We start from the raw sequence: 17,573 nt of genomic DNA, 5'->3' as shown, positions 1-17,573 counted from the left end.
TACACATGAAGTATGGATTTTGTGTCACCAAAAACAGACTTTTGGGCAAAGAAAGATTTTACCCAACATAAAAAAATGAATAAATAAATAAAATAAAATAAAATTGTCCTTTGGGGTACTCTACTCTCAGACCAAAAATTTGTATGTTATGTGTTTTTTAAGACTTCCTCTGTCAGTCATGTAAATGACAGATATTCTGTCCAGGATATAGTCTGTCTCTCGCCCTACGTCAGCTAGAACAAACTACAGAAACTGTATAGAAAACAAATTATGTTAAGGTAATTAAGTTAAAATCAATTCCAATTCCAATCTCGTGTCAAAAATGTTCAAAGCCTCTCACAGACTACTGCATTATTCGGCGGGACAAAATGTTAAGTGTTATTTATTTTTACAAGCACATAAACAGGGTCTGCCAAAGCTCTTTATTGAAGAAAATGATTGACATAATAAGTACAACGTCAATAAAAGCAAATGTTTTCCAAATAATAATGTCTGTCATGAACAGCTCTTTATAAGTATATCACAATTCTGCCGTGGCTCTGTCACAACCACACCATGAATCAACAAGGGGCGAATAAGATGAAGCGACACATTCGGTGGGCTCTCTTTTTCCTGGATTGTGATCAGTGCATTTTTCTGCAATCTAGGAAATCACAAATGATGGCGAACGTGTATACCATGTGGCACGCTCATTATTAAAAGCCAGAGCTTTCCCCATATGATTTTTGGAATTTTCTGGAGGACAAAGTGGAAAAATGGACAGCTTTTACTGGACTATAAAAGTGATCACATTTGTAAACAAGCGCAATGATCCACTTTGGGTTACATACAGTCTGGCTGCAGATACTCTCGTCTCTCGCCGCCCGGCCAGTGTACGCAGACTGCCCTGGACGGCACCTTTTCCTCATCTCGGCGGGGGAGGCAGCGATATATCGCGTACAGGCTGAGCAGGTCGATCCTTGGCTACAGATACTTTTACAATAATGAGGATGTTTGAGTGGCAGTTAGCGGTAGGTATGCAACCAAAGTCATTTTTAACTTACTGTCACAATATTTAAAAAGAAAAAAATGCTAAAAATTGTTTTTTCTTTGTCTGTGACTCAGAATTGAATTTGTTGTGTTTTTCCTTGTTTTCCAATAATGTTCAAAAACGATTTAGGCAATTGTTCTAATACGTTATATGAAACAGACTTGAAATGCTGTTGCCCTGCATTTATTGACAATATTTAAACCATAAAAAATACCACAGTAGTAAATAGACATGCGACATCAGAAGCACTCCTCTCAGGAAAGTGTCCTCTGTCATTCTGCATGCGCCCAAGCCACAAGCATTTCCAGGTTACATAAGAAATGTTTGTGTAGGCGGAGATTTCCATCTGTCTATTTGTTTTTGCCACTCAGAAGTTTCCAATATCCTGATAGGGTTAAAGAAAAATTTCATTTTAATGGAGTGATAGAAAGTAACTTGATCGGCCTAAGTGTATTCCCAGAATTTTACTTTTTTAAAAAAATGCTTAACCCTTTATAAACAGTCAACAGGTCTTATTTGGTAACTTAAATGGGTGTTTGGAATAGAGCCTGTGTGCATCACTAGGAACTACATTATACCTATTATTCCTAACAACCATTCCCAAAGGGAAATGTTGACATAATGATAATTGATATATATGATAATAAGCCACAAGAAGGAATGACAACATGATGTGTTTATAGATATATATATATATATATATATATATATATATATATATATATATATATGTATATATGTATAATTTTCAAACATGAATCCGTTATGCCCTGTTTAAAACAACATACTGTAAGTACAAAATAAATAAAGTAAAGTTAATCTTCAAAATATCTTCTGGGTTGCTGTCTGACATTTAATTTAGTTTGGCTTTTGATCAACTAATTTCTTGCTGAAATGTTGCACAGAAACATTTTAATTCTACATTAGCCTTAGACCTTCAAATCTATGTTCACGTGATCATCAGCTGCCCGCTCCAAGTAAAATTTGGGGGCCTTGAGCATTTGCATGCAGCTGAAGCTGTAAGCTAAAACCTCAAGTTGATTAGGAGCTACGAGTGTCTCTTGAGCTCTTTCCACAAAGCCGTGCGACATTCACAGAGTACGTAGAGTCTTGGCACAACTAGGTTTTGATCTGCCACTAACCCTGTGGTTGGATGACAAAGCATATAAGGCGCTGTTAGCGCTACCACATCAGACAACATTCGGCAAGTGGAATATCTGGGATAGAGTCTTTAAGCCTGCAAAACAGAGATGCCTGTGTAGAATACATGGTCAAGTTTTGTTGGCCTTGCAGTCTATTTGTGTATTAATGTGGAAATCTGCTAAAAGTGATGCTGCGATCAAAGTCCTCACAGCAGACAGAAACTATAAAAATGCACACTCGAGCTCTGGGATTCGTATACAGGCTGCTCTGTGCACCAAATGTCCACTTAAAGAGAAAACCATTGCTCGTTTCTTTGATTCATCCAAGAATAATGAATAAGACTAATGTAGATTTAGAAGGCCGGACTGTCACCATAGACAAGCCACAAACTCCCAAATGGACACCATAGCTCCACATCCACACCTGGGAAAAATATTCGATAATAGTCCCACATAAGTAAAAAATAAATATTTTAAATGGAATATACAGTAGATATAAACTCTTAGATATGCTTTGTCAATTAAGTCTCAGATCCTTCTCCTGCTAATTAGAGCAGTCAAAACTTTTAAAGCGTCATCGCAGTTAAATAATTAAACTCAACAAACGGTCTGAGAAACATCATCCAAGGAAAACATTTGCAAATGGAATGTCAGCCAGGCCAAAGTCCTGCTTTTTGAATTGAAGGGATGTTGGGATTTTTTCAACTGTCAAGTACATCAGTCTGCCTGAGCGTGCAAATGTGTTCACCTAAACACCCATTCGTCGCACACAGCTGCTGGAGAAGTTAGGCCCGCATTTACCATCGCTATAAAACGTTAACAATCGTGTCCCTGCCTGACCCAAGATATACTGTAGAAATGGAAATCATGACGATGGCATGCATGCATTGGTCTTTGTCGCAACACCGCTCCAGCAGCATTCTAGTCAAGTGAATACACCTGAGATCAGGAGTGAGCAAAGTATGGCCCGAATGCCACATATGGCCACCTCTCTTCTTTAATCTGCTCCACCGAGCATTCACATTATCAAGGGTCCTGTTTATTCGATGTTTTTATTTATTTTTAATTCATTCATTTCATTATTTTTTGGTAATATTTCAGTTTTGTTAAGTGATTTATTGTAAATCTGGTAATACGATACAAAACATTGTCAAATAAACAATGTAATGCATCAAATGTGCCCGGAGAAAGGTAACGGGGAGAAGATTCAAACTCCACACAGGAAGGCCAGAGCCTAGATTTGAACACATGATTTCTGAACTGTGAGGCGGATAACCATTATAACCATCGTAACCATTACACAAATTTAAAAATGGAAATGAATTATTGTATTATTAACATAATGTAAACTGTAATAAATGTACAGTCAGCCTATCTAACATTTATTTGTCAATATTTTAAAATCACATTTGTGTTTTTTATGCATTAACTATAAATGCCTTGGCCTTTCTGTTCGTCTTAAAAAATGAAATGTGGCCCTCGAGCACATAAGTTTCCCGCCCCTGCTTTTGATGTATAGAGAAGGTTCCCCAGCAAATCTTTCTTCAGCCACTCATTACGCTTGAAGAGAAGGTCCTGGTTGAAATTGGGAGAGGCTGATGATGTGCACGGACCTCTGGTTCCCGCTGTGGATACACGTTAAAATGATACACAGTCTTGACCTCGTGGAGCAGACGTGCTGAAAGTAAGATGACCGCCAAGGGCAGGCTTTACTTTAACCTCCACATAGTAAGAAAATACTTACAGAGCACATTGTCACCAGTGTGTTACTCCTCAGTGTACCAGATCAATAGGGTATCTGAACTTGATTCGTCCAAATTTTAACAACATTTTAAAAAAAGATGAGATTTCTGTCCAATGTTATGAGCTCAAGTACCAAAGAAGAACACAAATTTGTGTTCCAAATCAAACTGAACCATGATCTTAACACATACAAAATAAAAAATGAAAAAAACTAATCTACAGAGCAGACAAGTATAAAACTATAAAGTGTCCCAGAGTGATACAATTAACACACAGTATAAGAGCCACAATATTTATTGCGCTTGCGGGGTTTATTTTTGGTTACCATGGTTGCTGTTGCATGAACTTGGAAGAGGAGGTGTGGCTTGACAGTATTTAACTTTTCACTTGACACAAACAAGGGTGTCAATGTTCAGTGCAATCAAGTCTTTTTTGGTCAGTTTTACGGTAAGCTTCCTGCCAATTGGACTGTACAGTATCAAATTGAAGACTTTCTGCTTCTCAGGTGCTTTTTTGTTCATTCATACAATTTAATCTGCCATCATTTCATTTGCTTGAGACAATAGGCAAGACATTATTATGACAGGTCCACTCCGAACTTTCTGTGCTTATAGGAGTGTTTATACAAACCTCGAATGGGAACGTGTGTCCCGTGGATATGAACCAAGCAGTTTTAAGTGGTTGTGGGACTGCCTTGCTCATGTTCCTCCCTTGCGTTGCTAACAGCGCAGATGGCGGCCGGGCGCAGGGCCAGTAGGTCTGTGACTGTTTAGTTATTGGGACATAGGAGTGGGCAGCTGTCCTGGAGTTGACAAGCAGACATCTTCCTGTCTCAGAGAAGGACTCCTGTAGGTGGTCATGAGTCAGCCATGCAGTTGTATAGCTCCTTTGTCTCGTTCAGCAGATAGAAGGCACAAAGTTCACCGCTCCTCTGCTTCCATCTTACTGTTAGTTGTCATTAGTTGTCAAGTACCGGAGTGTGCAGGCCCTCTTTCTATTGCCAGTATCTAGGTGTTAACCGACAACAATTGTTTTGTAGTCGACTATAATGTGATAAAACTCGAGTCAAAGTCGATGAATCGATGACGTCGTTGCTATTTTTTTCAGCACAGCGCAGCAGTCCCCAACTTTTTTTGCGACACGGACTGGTTTCACGTAAATATATATTTCCACTCATATATATATAATAGAAATATATGCTACCGGTCTCATTTTTGGTCAAATATTTCTACACGCTTGTAGAATAGTACGTCACTATGCCGTGTTATGCAAAGTGTCAGAAGCAACACGAGTGTTATGAAGTTGGTTGGTGCGTGTTGTAATATAAATAAAGTTCTCGTTAATAGACGGCTGTTGCCCACGCATCGTTTGTACTTGGCGCCGCTGCCATGATTCGTCCCAGGAATCTTTTATAACTCGCGGCAATCAAAATAGTCAAAACTAGTGAGGCTAACTGATTCTAATTCTCATCCACAACAAGTTTATTTTCCTACTCTTAGACCCGCACAGATGTATGAAGACACTGTAGCCTTGTTGGCGTCACATTTGGCTGCGGACCTTCGATAGCAGCAGACGATAGAGTCGTAAGTAAATTGGCCAGTTGGAAGACAAGATGCCAAAAACACGCGATTAGCGGGAAGTCGGTTCAAGCTTTAAATGTTGAACAATGCGGAATTAGTCGACGAGTGTGTTCCACCCCTAATAAACAAAGTTACATCTTCAGAAGAATCTTGTCTATACGATAAGTTTTTGTGTTTAGTCACAAGGTTTTTAAGAACCAAAAAGGTTGAAGATACAGTAAAATGCTGATGATCTCAACAGACTGGTTTGTGGTGTGTTTTCAACACGAAGAATATTTTCAACATCTCTGTAATTTGTAATTCTGGTGCAGTATGTCCATTTTAGCAGAGGAGTCAAGGATGTATGGAAATATACATTACGTCTCTCAGTATCATGACTATTAATCTGTGGCGGTAACATCTGCTTTGAACTTCCAAAGAGGTGCCTCTTTGGGGGGGGGGGGAATGTAAACTCTGCTATAGCCAGGCCATCAGCTGCATCCCCAAATTAAAGGAGATGGAATAGACATTGATTCCTTGACAACACCCATTGGTTTTTCAGAGGGGAGCTGCAGGATCTGAGTTTACTGCAGTTGCTGCCATTGTGGTCGATGACTGAAGCCACATTTGCAAAACTAGGGCACCACGGGGGAGCCTGGAGTGAAGTTGAGATGAGTCATAAGAGGCTGCGCAGCTGAGTTTGATATATTTGAAACACTTATCACTCAACGAAGGAGGCCTTTAAATACACCCCTTTGGAATCATGACCATTTTAAATCTTGTAGTTGTGCGAGGACGCGAATGTTGAGTTGCTGCCATTGGGGTTCCACCATTAGGTATGGTGATACATACTAAATACAGATGTTCTTTGCAGGCACCAGCAACTTTATGGCCTTTAAATGTCAAAGGACATGCAGAATGGAATCAGATATAAATTTCCAAAAACGACACCTGGAAATATTTCATGGAAAGCTCTCCCTGATTCCCATTTACCCTTCACTTTGTGGTTTTCAAATCCAACATGAAGGCAGCAGGAGATCTTCTTCTTCTACATGGGTCATTAGTTGCTGATGGAGAGGATCATTTTACGGTAATGTTATGTAAGAATGAGATGAAATAGAGGCGCCAGCCCTGATGAACAGCCACCCATATAAGAGCACTTCATAAAGAGTGATCTGATAGAAAATTTGTTGTAAACCTGAAAACAGTAAATATAAAAGTGCAAAAAAAAACAAGGGAAAATCACAGAGACTATTTGGAATAAGTCAAAACCTAATGAGTCAGGCTGTTTCTGTGGAGACACAGGTGGTGAATTGAATAGCCATGGCCAATAATAGTAATGATCATCTTTGATTTACAAGAATTTTTCAAGCCTGATTTATTACTTGCAATCCTGTTCATTTTCCATCCACAACTAATTTCTTCCTGATCAATTTTGACTCTGGCAAAGTGTATCCTCATAATAATCGTTTATATCAAATGATTAACTACAGAGCTTTTCAAAACGTGTTCATAGTCTGTCAGACATGAATAAGTGGATAATTATTTGTCGTTGTTGCATTGCAGGAATGGCGCTTGTTTTGTTAGGTGAAGATTTGACGCCTGTGTCAAGAGTACACACTCTTACTTCTAGTCTGTTTGACTTCTGTGCTTACACAAACTCAACTCGACTCAACTCAGCAGTTATTTATATGTATAGCACTTAAAGCCCAACCGCAGCTGAAACAGTGCTGTACATAAATACAAATCGAACATGACTTGGACTCTTTTACTGTTTCTAGATTCCCCCGTGACTCTTCAAAGTCCAACAGGAGCATGTTTCTGGAGGAACCTGTGCAAATGTGACACTGTTATCACTGTCCTTTAAAAAATACACAAATATATTCCCTGTACAGCTTCAAGGTTTCAAGATGTCCACCATTTTACCACCAATTTCCGAGATTTAACACAGAGTTTGGCCTGTGACCGTCTCAGTGTACAGTACACAAACTTGGTAGCACTTGTACAAAAGATGTGTATTTGGGGCCTCTTTAAATGAAATTCCAAATTTTCATTTTGTGTGGTTTTTTTGTTTTGTTTGTTTGTTTGTTTTTGTTTTTTTTTGTCTTGAACTGTATGTAAGGCTAAGATGTCCTGCTTAGGCCAGGATTGCATGGGCCTTTTAAGGTCCAATGCATACGATGGAATTGTTATTTTATTGACCATCAGTCCAGCCAAGTAATGCATACAGGTCTGCCCCTGTGGCTAATTTATAACTGTAAACGTGAACGTCTGTTTTCAAATGAATTCATACCACCCTCTGGTGGTTAGAAAGTGCAATGAAAAGTCACATGAACAAAGTGGAACCCTAATGAGGACGAGCGGGAAAGAAAATGAATGAATGAATGATAATCAATCAAATCTCTCCGAATCCAAACAAATAGCATGCATGCTCGTCAAGGGCTAATCACACAGCATGTCTACCACAAGGGTTTAAAGCTGTGGAAAAGTTTCTCTGTAATCAATGGACGGTATATTTGTGTAATCCATACTGTGGCAGTTGTGCTTGAGGTGCGTCATCCTCTGTTCTGTAACCAATCACGTGTTCCTCTGTGTTTGTTTTTCGGTTCGAATAAAATAAAGGATGGAAATCTGCTGGATGTCACATTCAGTGTGGATGAGTTCAATCTTAAACTGTCCCAATGAGATGTTCCCTCCGCGTCACTTCTTCCCTGTCGTCGTCTGATGAGCTTCGGAGTCCCCTAAATACCCACTTAATCCTGATGTTGTATTCTTTCGGAAGCATAAGTAACTCTAATCACAGGACATTGTTTCGCCCAGCGACAGTGACTTCCATTTTTTTTGACTGATTAAACCGCACAGTGTGCCCGGTGAACAAAGAGCGTCTTGATTGGGGCCTTAGCATATTCCTTGGACCAGGTTGCTCTCATCCTGCAGGAATGCTGACTGTAACATTCTGTGGTCAGTCCTGTTTAAATTGCCTTTTTACCCGTTAGGCTTAAAGTTTGGAAAAAGAAGTGTAGCAATAGACAAGAGAATGGGCACAACGCAGAAAGAACAAGGAAGGAAAAACAGAGGCCTGCTACTTTTTGGGACTTTTAACACCACAGAACAAAACACACATTGAGGGATGGAGAAGCTTGACGTCCGTTATGTAATGCAGAGAGATTTGTCTTGTCAGGCAGGACGTGGGGCCATGAACAAGAGACGACTGTTAGTGGCTTCTTCGTAAAGCCACATTAGTGCAGATGGTAAGGCCAGACATGTAAACATTGAAGCCTCGCTGGTTCGTCGGTATGAGGGTGGCTGAATTGTGAGGAAGCATGGAGAGTGGCCATAGATTCGATTAGTGCTGGGCGGTTAACCTTTTTTTTTTTTTTTTATCAATGAATTAAAATTTATTCGTCAGGCCGATTTGTTTTCTATTTATTTTATTTATTTTTTTACAGCTGACGAAAGATATATGCACCAACAACGGCTCATTTTGTGATATTACATTATTGAACGTTTAAAAAATGTAAGATATTTTGACAAAGGGACATTTTTTTCCCATGAGGAAGCACTCACATTATCTGTACAGAAAATAATATTTTTGTCCATTATTAAGTTCATAGAGGGAAAAGCTACTTGCTGCAAAAGCTTCTTAGGTATCAGATGAAATGAAGCAAATCCCAGAAGGGGAATAATAATAATAATAATAATAATAATAAATATTCTCATTTGCTTTGGCAAAATAATCAAAATCTGAAATTGGATATTTGTTTTTTTAAAAAAAACACTTTTTTGTAGGAATATATCGCCGAGCAGATTTGGAAAGATGTTTGAGCTCGACGCTGAGGCAGACATGCTATCCATTTGTACACCGTGATGCCAGTATTAAATATACTAACAAATAATCAAGATATGAGTGAAAAGGTCAAGTATAATGCAATTGCAATGCAGTTTAGTGGTGATCCAAATTAGGACTGTCCATCCACGGCGGAGGTCTGTGCATGACTGCGGGCCATTCTAGTTCCAAATGAAAACACAGCTTGAATGATTTGTGGTCAGCATTTTTTTGCTGATTCTATTTACATTCTCTCTGCATTTGCATTAATACAGCTTATTTTAAGAAAAATGATATTAAAATGAAGCCCTCTAAATATCACAGATGGCATCTGCAAGGTTTTCCGATGAGCGTACACACTATTGGGCCTTGAAATTTGAGGGTTTTGAATGTTATTTTATTCCTGCAATGTTTGTGGCGACTGACCCCAAGTCTCACCTTTCACCGCAGGCTGATGGCATTTCACAAAAATGCCACTAATGATGTCAGTCCTAGCCACAGCTGAGGGCCTTGACACCCAAAGATAATAAATAGTGGAATGCCTTTGGGAACAGGACGGGTCAGTTGATCTCATCTGTCATTGCGGCATTGGTAGAAGATCAGAGTGGAGTTTAAAGTATTAGGTGTTGAAGGAAATTTGCTGTCAGTAGTCTTTAGTGGGCAAATGTCTTATTTGAATATAGGATATTAGGAAGAGACAATCTCGTGCATGTCACAGGACAGGCCAAGCCTCCTCGAAAACAAACGTTGTAACAGTGACGATTTTGTGTTCAGGTAAAACATCAAAAAAATACATACAATTGAACCCAAAGTGGCTTTTAGCTGGAAATGTTGCAAGGGCAACAAATGACTGCTAGAAGTTATGTGAAATATCAATTATTATTATTATTATTATTATTATTATTATACAAAAGTTCCATGCCACTTAAATTCAAAATCTGGTCAGTGTATGAATAATTTTGGCCTTAGCTGAATCCTTCCCCTTTTCAATATGTAATTAAGTACATTTTGTTTATATGACACTTTTCAGCGAACTCACAAATTGCTTCCTTCACAGAGTAATAATGCTGTCTTATATGAAATGCTGAATCACAACTTTTTACATTTTACAATGCAATGAAAAACAGAAATCCATCAAATCTAACCAAAATCAATAAAATCCAAACAAATCAAAACAATCTAATCTTACTGAATGCCCGCCTAAACAAATGTGTTTTTAACTACTAAATGTCCACTGAAGAGGCAGCACTTAGCTCAAGAGGAAGTGTGTGTCAAAATTTGGGTGCCGAAGACTGAAAGGCTCGGTCAACTTTACTTTTTAATCTCGTCAGTCAGCCGATCGCAGTAACCTAACAGGACAATAAAATGACACCAACCCCACCAAGTATGGAGGAGCCTTACTATTGAAGGCTCTCTTTCGCGACTGTTCAGATTTTGTAATACAGAGTAGTGTTCAAACTGCTAAACTGATCTGTAAAAATAAAGTATCTCTGGTGTTATTATTGTCTCTCTGAAATAGTCAATGTTCATGCTCAATCTCCCTGTCAGTTCGCTGCTGTGTAGTGCAGCAGAGAAAATTCCTCCCAGGTTGCCAAAGAATTAGCATCGTGACCGAAGGCCTCTACGAAAAGTAAAATCTTCTAATTGCTATACCACATTTCCTTGAGCTTTGTGGAAAACGTTGGCCGGGGCAAGGCGAGATGAAAAGTTACCTCCTCTCGAACACAGGAAAAGACAGCACTCTTTAAAACGACTTCAACTCCACTTTTCCTAACCGCCGTCAACGCGCGATGGCGAGTGTTCCTGACGGAAGTCTCTCGAGTTGAACTCCCGTGCGTCTTTGCATAGAGTCGAAGAACTTCGTCTCTATGCCTGTTGATTAAAACATTGCTGCTGAAAAGGATTATGGGTAGCAGATATTTCCTTCATGCCTGTGAATATTCTCATTCATCCAGATCATGTCTTTGTCAGGACCTCCAAGTTAGAGGTCTGCTCCAAACCACGAGTGGTATCACTGTTGGGATGCAAAACTACAGGTTAAAGTGCCTGTGGAGGCAGTTGAACATGTATACATCTGCTTCTCAAGGTATAATGGACTGCAATTTGGAAGACGTAGACCGACTTCGTGAAGCGACCCTGGAGATTGAGTCTTCCCAGTACAGAGTCAGTTATTCTCATGGGGGTAACAAGGTGACTCTTATCTGCATTTTGTCCTCGGTCAAGTCCTGTGTGTCATTGTGCTTTTCGTAACAATACAAATATTTCTTGTTTCATTTTCAGGCAGATTGTGCTAAAAAAGAGGAGTTCAACAAAAAGAGGTACGGCCCTAATGATCACCGCGTCGCACTGTTGACAGATTCTTTGAACAGTCCCCCCGCCCACCCCACCTCCCATGTGTCCCGTCAGTCGCTCTGGCAACAATCCAGGCAGAGTCAAGCGAGTCGTGTCTTCTAAGAGGAAGACGCGTCATTCGGTGGTGGCTCGGAAGAAGCCCCAAGGCTCGGGCAAGACACACGATGCAGCAAAGAAAGACGACAAGGTGACTGGCACAAGGGATATTCAGCGGCAGATGTTTGACATGGACCCTCAGGTGTTGACGGCAAACAGTAACCACAATACAGGGAGGACAGGTTCTCAACAGGATGAGTTCTTGAAACTTGATGAGGTCAGAAATAAAAGTAAACGTATGTCATGGTCACTGTCGATTATTTGGAATCATTACAATTGTATTTGTTTATTTTTTTTTCAGCTCACAAGGGATCACAGCACAATAACTGAGGTGCTCCTTGGAAGAAAACTGAGACTCAAAGTGGCCTTAACACTGTGGAAGAGACATTTTGGAGAGTTGATAACATACTTCCTGAGGTATTGTACAGTGCTTAACGTATGTATTAGACCACCTAACATGAAAGTGAGACTGTCCAGGATCCTGAAGTGCTTTCATGCTTTAATTTAACCGTTTACCATTTTAAACAGCAATCAGGAATTTCACAAATGTATACCCAAACGTGAGCCAGCTCACTGGGCTTCTCTGACATGTCATTCAACCACTAAAACTAGTGTTTCTGTTCACGAACGCCAGTATCAGACATCTTGAGAAATGTGCTTTACCGTTTTTTGTCGTCTTGAACATTCTGTAACAATAATTCAATCATTGAATTACAAGTTCCCCAGCTAAGTTTAGCGAGGGGCAAGCTTCAGATGCACCGACACTGGAGTTAGGGAAAAAAGAAAAACAATTGAGTATTTAATGTACTACAATGCTTTCGCATGTGGCCAAGAAGACCCACAGTCCCTGATGCACCTTCGGCCATTTATTCATGGGGACAAACACACAAATAGAAAATGAGAACACTCGTAACGAGCTGCTGTGGACCACAGCTCACCTCACGCAAGCAGACTCTGGGCATCGGCCTTACTTTGGGTGGTGTTCTCACACGTTTGTTTATCACTGCATGTTTTGTGTCATTGACACATGGAACATGGTGTAGATACACATTGTCATTTCATCTGTGCTACACAGAATCCAAGATACCAGCGTCTTTGTCGACACGCTCCCTCTGATAAGTAAACGGTAAGCACGAACACTTTCACTGACTCCAACTGAAGTAAGTAAATGTTAGTTTCGTGTAATGTTCTGTGCAGCATGGATGATGACGCTCCCAACATCACCATCGGCTGTTGCGTGGACCTGTTCCCATTGGTTCACCAGCTCCTCGTCAGTCCTTACGAAGAGTGAGTTTTCCGCATGTAATAAGCTGCTGTCACACTTGCTTTCAACTGCATATAACCGATTCAAGTCTACGCGTCGGTCATTCGTCCACACAGATATGTCACGGTTGGTTTAATGTGGATCCATTCCGTTTTGAAACGTTGGTGGGAAAAGCTTACAGCGAGTGGCTGCACTGGATCGACTGATTCTTCTTTGGATAAGTATGTGTTTTCACACTTATTTTTTGTAGACGTGTTATCTAACAAGCTAACCAGTCAACCAAAGCACAAGGTGTAGATGCACATTCTTGACATGTTTGCATTCAGGGTTCAATTAATTCCTGGAACTAGAGCCCAGGTCAAGAATACTTTACACCTTTATTCAGCTTCAATTTTTATCTGTCGCAGAAACTTCCCCGTCTTTAATAAGCAGTTGCTGGAGTTGTGGCATCAAGAGCCAAAACTGAAGTCTTTTCCTGGAGCTGCTGGAGAAATGGCAAAGGTCAATGGTGCATGTAGGACCATTATGCTGTCTAAAACCAGAAGGTTTCCCTGATAAACCTTATTTTCCCAGCAGGTCATCGATTCCTTCCTGTCTCAACTTACTTTCCATCCATGAAGAGCCAGAATATGAACGTTCCTCAAGTACAAATCCATCCCTTGAGGTTCTGAAAATGTGTAATGGTCTCATGTAATCCTAAACACAAACAGATTTATCATTCTGTAGTTATAAAATCAGACAAGAAACGTTACAGCATGTGTTTGTCCTTTTTCCATCTGAAATAGCTGTTTTTCATGAAGATGTTGATGCGTTGCTGTCAAGCAGTGAACGTTAAATGTGTTGTTCACATTCTTTGTTCCAACAAGGAGTTTCAGGTCCCATGGTTAATTTGGTATTTCACCTTGAATGCACTTGAGCTGAGCTGTCAGTTATTAGGAGCTGAACCTTTAGGGGTCCCGCCTGGTCTGGACTTCAGCCTTATAACCTCTTGAAGGGATTGCAGTTGGCGAGACATATGAGCTGACTCATCTTACCACTCACACGTGGCTTTATCTAACGTGACACAGATAAGCGGAAGGGTCGGCGTCTGCCATTGTGATTTGAAGTTGAGGCTGAAGTCCAGCCGAGATTGAAAGGGACGGTCCGTTGCTTTTGCATGTGCACTTTTTATTTGTGCTTGATTGAAGCGGCAGTGTGGGAGAAGATTTGCTGAATTGTTTTTACTCTGGTGACTCCAGAGAAGGTAAGACGTTTTTTTCTTAGGGTGTAGCGTTGAGTGATTTTATAGTCACTTAAGCTTGATGTGTCTAAAACATGTCTGCAGGAGGATGATAATATTTCAAGTGTGGCTCGTGCGGCTCATGCTGCTGGTCTTGCTGAGTCTATTTGGAGTCAACATGGAGCCACTCCAAGCAGAGAACCTGCATCTCCTACCCCCTGATCGGCACAACGTGGTCATGAACCTTGGAATGCGAAGTATATTGTATTTTGTTCAATTGAGTAGCACATGTAAGCCTCAATGTAAATAAGTTATTTGAAAGATAATGAACTTTCTTTGACTTATACAGCAGTAAAAAGAATACAAAGACGTGGAGGAAACTTATTATTTCCATATTTGATCATAAGCATCTGCATGTAATTTGTATGACACACCAGTGATGACTTTTAAATTAGGTTGTCTTTATCTGAGATGGATTCTGATACGTGTGATGGTCGAATTCCACAGTCTGAGCCTAAATGATTAGTGACTCATGATTTTCCTATGACATAATTTGTGTGTCTTGGTAAAAGCAATACAAACAAATTGTTGTAATATTGTGGCAAATGTTCAAGGCTTCGCTGTGTTTTCCCAAGAGACATCGTGCCATCAGTGGATTCAACCATTTGCATCATAGCTGTGTCAGCACTTTTGTAGTCACAACGGAATTAAATTGAAAAAGACTAGCCAAATAACAATGGAATAATCAAATACATCCATCCATTTTCTGAGCTGCTTCTCCTTATTAGGGTCGCGGGCGTGCTGGAGCCCATCCCAGCTATCATCGGGCAGGAGGCGGGGTACACCCTGAACTGGTTGCCAGCCAATCGCAGGGCACATACAAACAAACAACCATTCACACTCACATTCACACCCACGGGCAATTTAGAGTCTAATCAAATACATAAATGGGAAAACGCCTTATTTTATTGCAGTGATTCCCAACCACGGTGCCGTTAATAATGAACCATTTTTTGTAACCATTTATTTTGATGCTGTGCCCAGAGATTTCTTTGTACTGTAAAATATGTGCCTAACCCTGGCTCAATCAATTGGGAAACACTGCCCTAATATATCTATTGTGCTTGAATGTCACTACAAAAGTATAGCATACAATGATATTTTTAAACAGAAGTATCAATGTAAACTCCCCAAAAAACAATACATTGATAAGTGCATGAAGACGTTGATTTACTTGTTTGCATGGTGATCTTGAGTTACACGATGGAATACTAGCAAAACTGTGACGTAGTACAGTTCGACACCACTGCAAACTACGACAACAATAAGAAACATATTTTATCATTATTATTAATACTCTTATTACTGTTCAAATGTTTCTGCTTTCACTCTGAAATGTCATAATTGTTGACACAAAAGCAATGTTTTAACACATTAACAATGTCAAGGCTGGTTTTCTTTAAAAAATAATAATAATAATAAAGACATTCCTAAGTGACCCAAAACAGTCATTTAGGAACGGTAATGTGTCTGTATACCTACAGTATATAAACACGACTGCTTCTTTAAAAAAAAAAAAATTACAAATTAAATAAATTTGATATTTCTGTGTGACCCCAAACTTTTCAATGACAGTGTCAATCAGAATTGAGCATTATTATCTATGTTAAGACAGATTATGTGATACACCATTTGTACTAGCTTCCATTGTATTATGCAAGTGGTCATAATGTTGTTGCATTTTGGGGGAGGATAAAAGAGAGACTATAATATAGTTAATCTTAGTATTCAATATACACACAAAAATTAAGTAAGCACAGTTTTTTTAAATCTTAATGTAGCATTAAAAGAACAGCCATAATTAATGGTTGTTTTTCTTAGAGGATAGAAAATTTGAGTGCCAATAAGCCCTTCAAATTAACAGCAGTGATTGTCCCCACAGTGTTACCAAGAGATTGTCATGAAATGCTGATGAGGTCTTCAGGTCACGCCAGAGACGGCGTGTACCTGATCCAGCCAGGGGACGCCCCCGTTGTGGTGTACTGTGCCATGCGGGAGGGAGGATGGACCATCGTGCAGCACATCACCGTAAACAGCAGCGTCACTTTCGACCGCGTGTGGGCCGACTACAAGCACGGTTTCGGAGACGTCGCTGGAGATCACTGGCTCGGGAACGAATACCTTCACCAGCTCAGCAGAGGCCCGGCGCGCTTCAAACTGGGAATAAAACTGGTGGACCGAGACGCTGCCACAAAGATGGGAGAGTACGACCCTTTCCTGGTGGAGGATGAATCATCGGCGTACAGGTTGAGGCTTGGGTTGTTCCGGGGCACGGCCGTGGACGCCCTCACGCAGGACACGGAACACTACCTGCACGACAACCAGAAATTCACCACCAAGGACAGAGACAATGATAACTACTTCCAGAACTGCGCCAAGCTGGAGTTCCAGCAGGTGGCCGGTGGAGGCTGGTGGTACGACGCCTGTGCCGGTGCCAATCTGAACCGCAGAAATGTCATCTACTGGCAAAAGGACTGCAACAAGGAGCGACTGTGCAAGTATGCATGGATGATGGTCAAACCGTCAGACACTGCGAACCCCGTTCGTTGCGGAGACTACAAAAAGGACGAGCTATGAGGACACGTTCAACAACGAGCAGTTGTGGCAAAAGAGGCCACAGCACACTTAGCATTTGCTAATATCGCCCTATGGACGACCAGCCTAGCTATTCACAGTCTGGCGTATGTGTTTTTCCGACTAGACAGAGTTTTGACCGCCAGCGGGTTTTTAGGCTCATACAAAATAGCACATTTGCCACAAATCATTCTTGTAGCTGACAGCATAAAAAAAACATCCATCCATCCATTTTCTGAGCCGCTTCTCCTCACTTGGGTCGCGGGCTGCTGGAGCCTCTCCCAGCCATCTTCGGGCGAGAGGCGGGGTTCACCCTGAACTGGTCGCCAGCCAATCGCAGGGCACATAGAAACAAACAACCATTTGCACTCACATTCACACCTACGGGCAATTTGGAGTTGTGCATAAAAAAACAAATCTCTTAAATATGGCCATAGATGTGAAATATCTTGCTTTATCAAATTGGTTCGTCATTGTTGTTCATGCTCCCTGGTTAGTAATGAGTAGACTTTGACAAAGTAAGGAGTAGATAGTACAGATATGTGTTTTCAATTGTTGGGAGTAAAAGTAAAATTTTGTCAGAAAAATAAATAATAAAAGTAAAGTATACATACATGAAAAATCTACTTAAGTAGGTTTGTACTTTGTTACTTACCACCACTGCTATCAAAGACAAACAATTAACAACAGTGCATCACACATGAAGTC

The 17,573-nt window shown here is 40.4% G+C and overlaps 1 protein-coding gene across 1 annotated transcript in view; it reads left to right on the top strand.

Annotated features, from left to right (window-relative positions):
* The window catches only part of zgc:194887 (uncharacterized protein LOC571819 homolog), a 33,825-nt gene extending 16,639 nt beyond the window's left edge, over positions 1-17,186 (top strand). The window contains exons 2-10 of the mRNA XM_061696434.1: positions 11,387-11,490; positions 11,581-11,618; positions 11,707-11,965; positions 12,050-12,165; positions 12,824-12,874; positions 12,946-13,035; positions 13,129-13,233; positions 14,337-14,488; positions 16,174-17,186. Of these exons, the coding sequence (XP_061552418.1) occupies positions 11,392-11,490; positions 11,581-11,618; positions 11,707-11,965; positions 12,050-12,165; positions 12,824-12,874; positions 12,946-13,035; positions 13,129-13,233; positions 14,337-14,488; positions 16,174-16,868 (1,605 nt within the window). The 5' untranslated portion in view covers positions 11,387-11,391 and the 3' untranslated portion in view covers positions 16,869-17,186. The remainder of the gene's footprint in view (positions 1-11,386; positions 11,491-11,580; positions 11,619-11,706; positions 11,966-12,049; positions 12,166-12,823; positions 12,875-12,945; positions 13,036-13,128; positions 13,234-14,336; positions 14,489-16,173) is intronic.
* The last annotated feature ends 387 nt before the right edge of the window (positions 17,187-17,573 follow it).

The sequence above is a fragment of the Phycodurus eques genome, chromosome 14 (assembly GCF_024500275.1).
Source record: "Phycodurus eques isolate BA_2022a chromosome 14, UOR_Pequ_1.1, whole genome shotgun sequence".
Lineage (NCBI taxonomy): Eukaryota > Metazoa > Chordata > Actinopteri > Syngnathiformes > Syngnathidae > Phycodurus > Phycodurus eques.
This window is presented reverse-complemented; position numbering and strand designations above follow the sequence as displayed.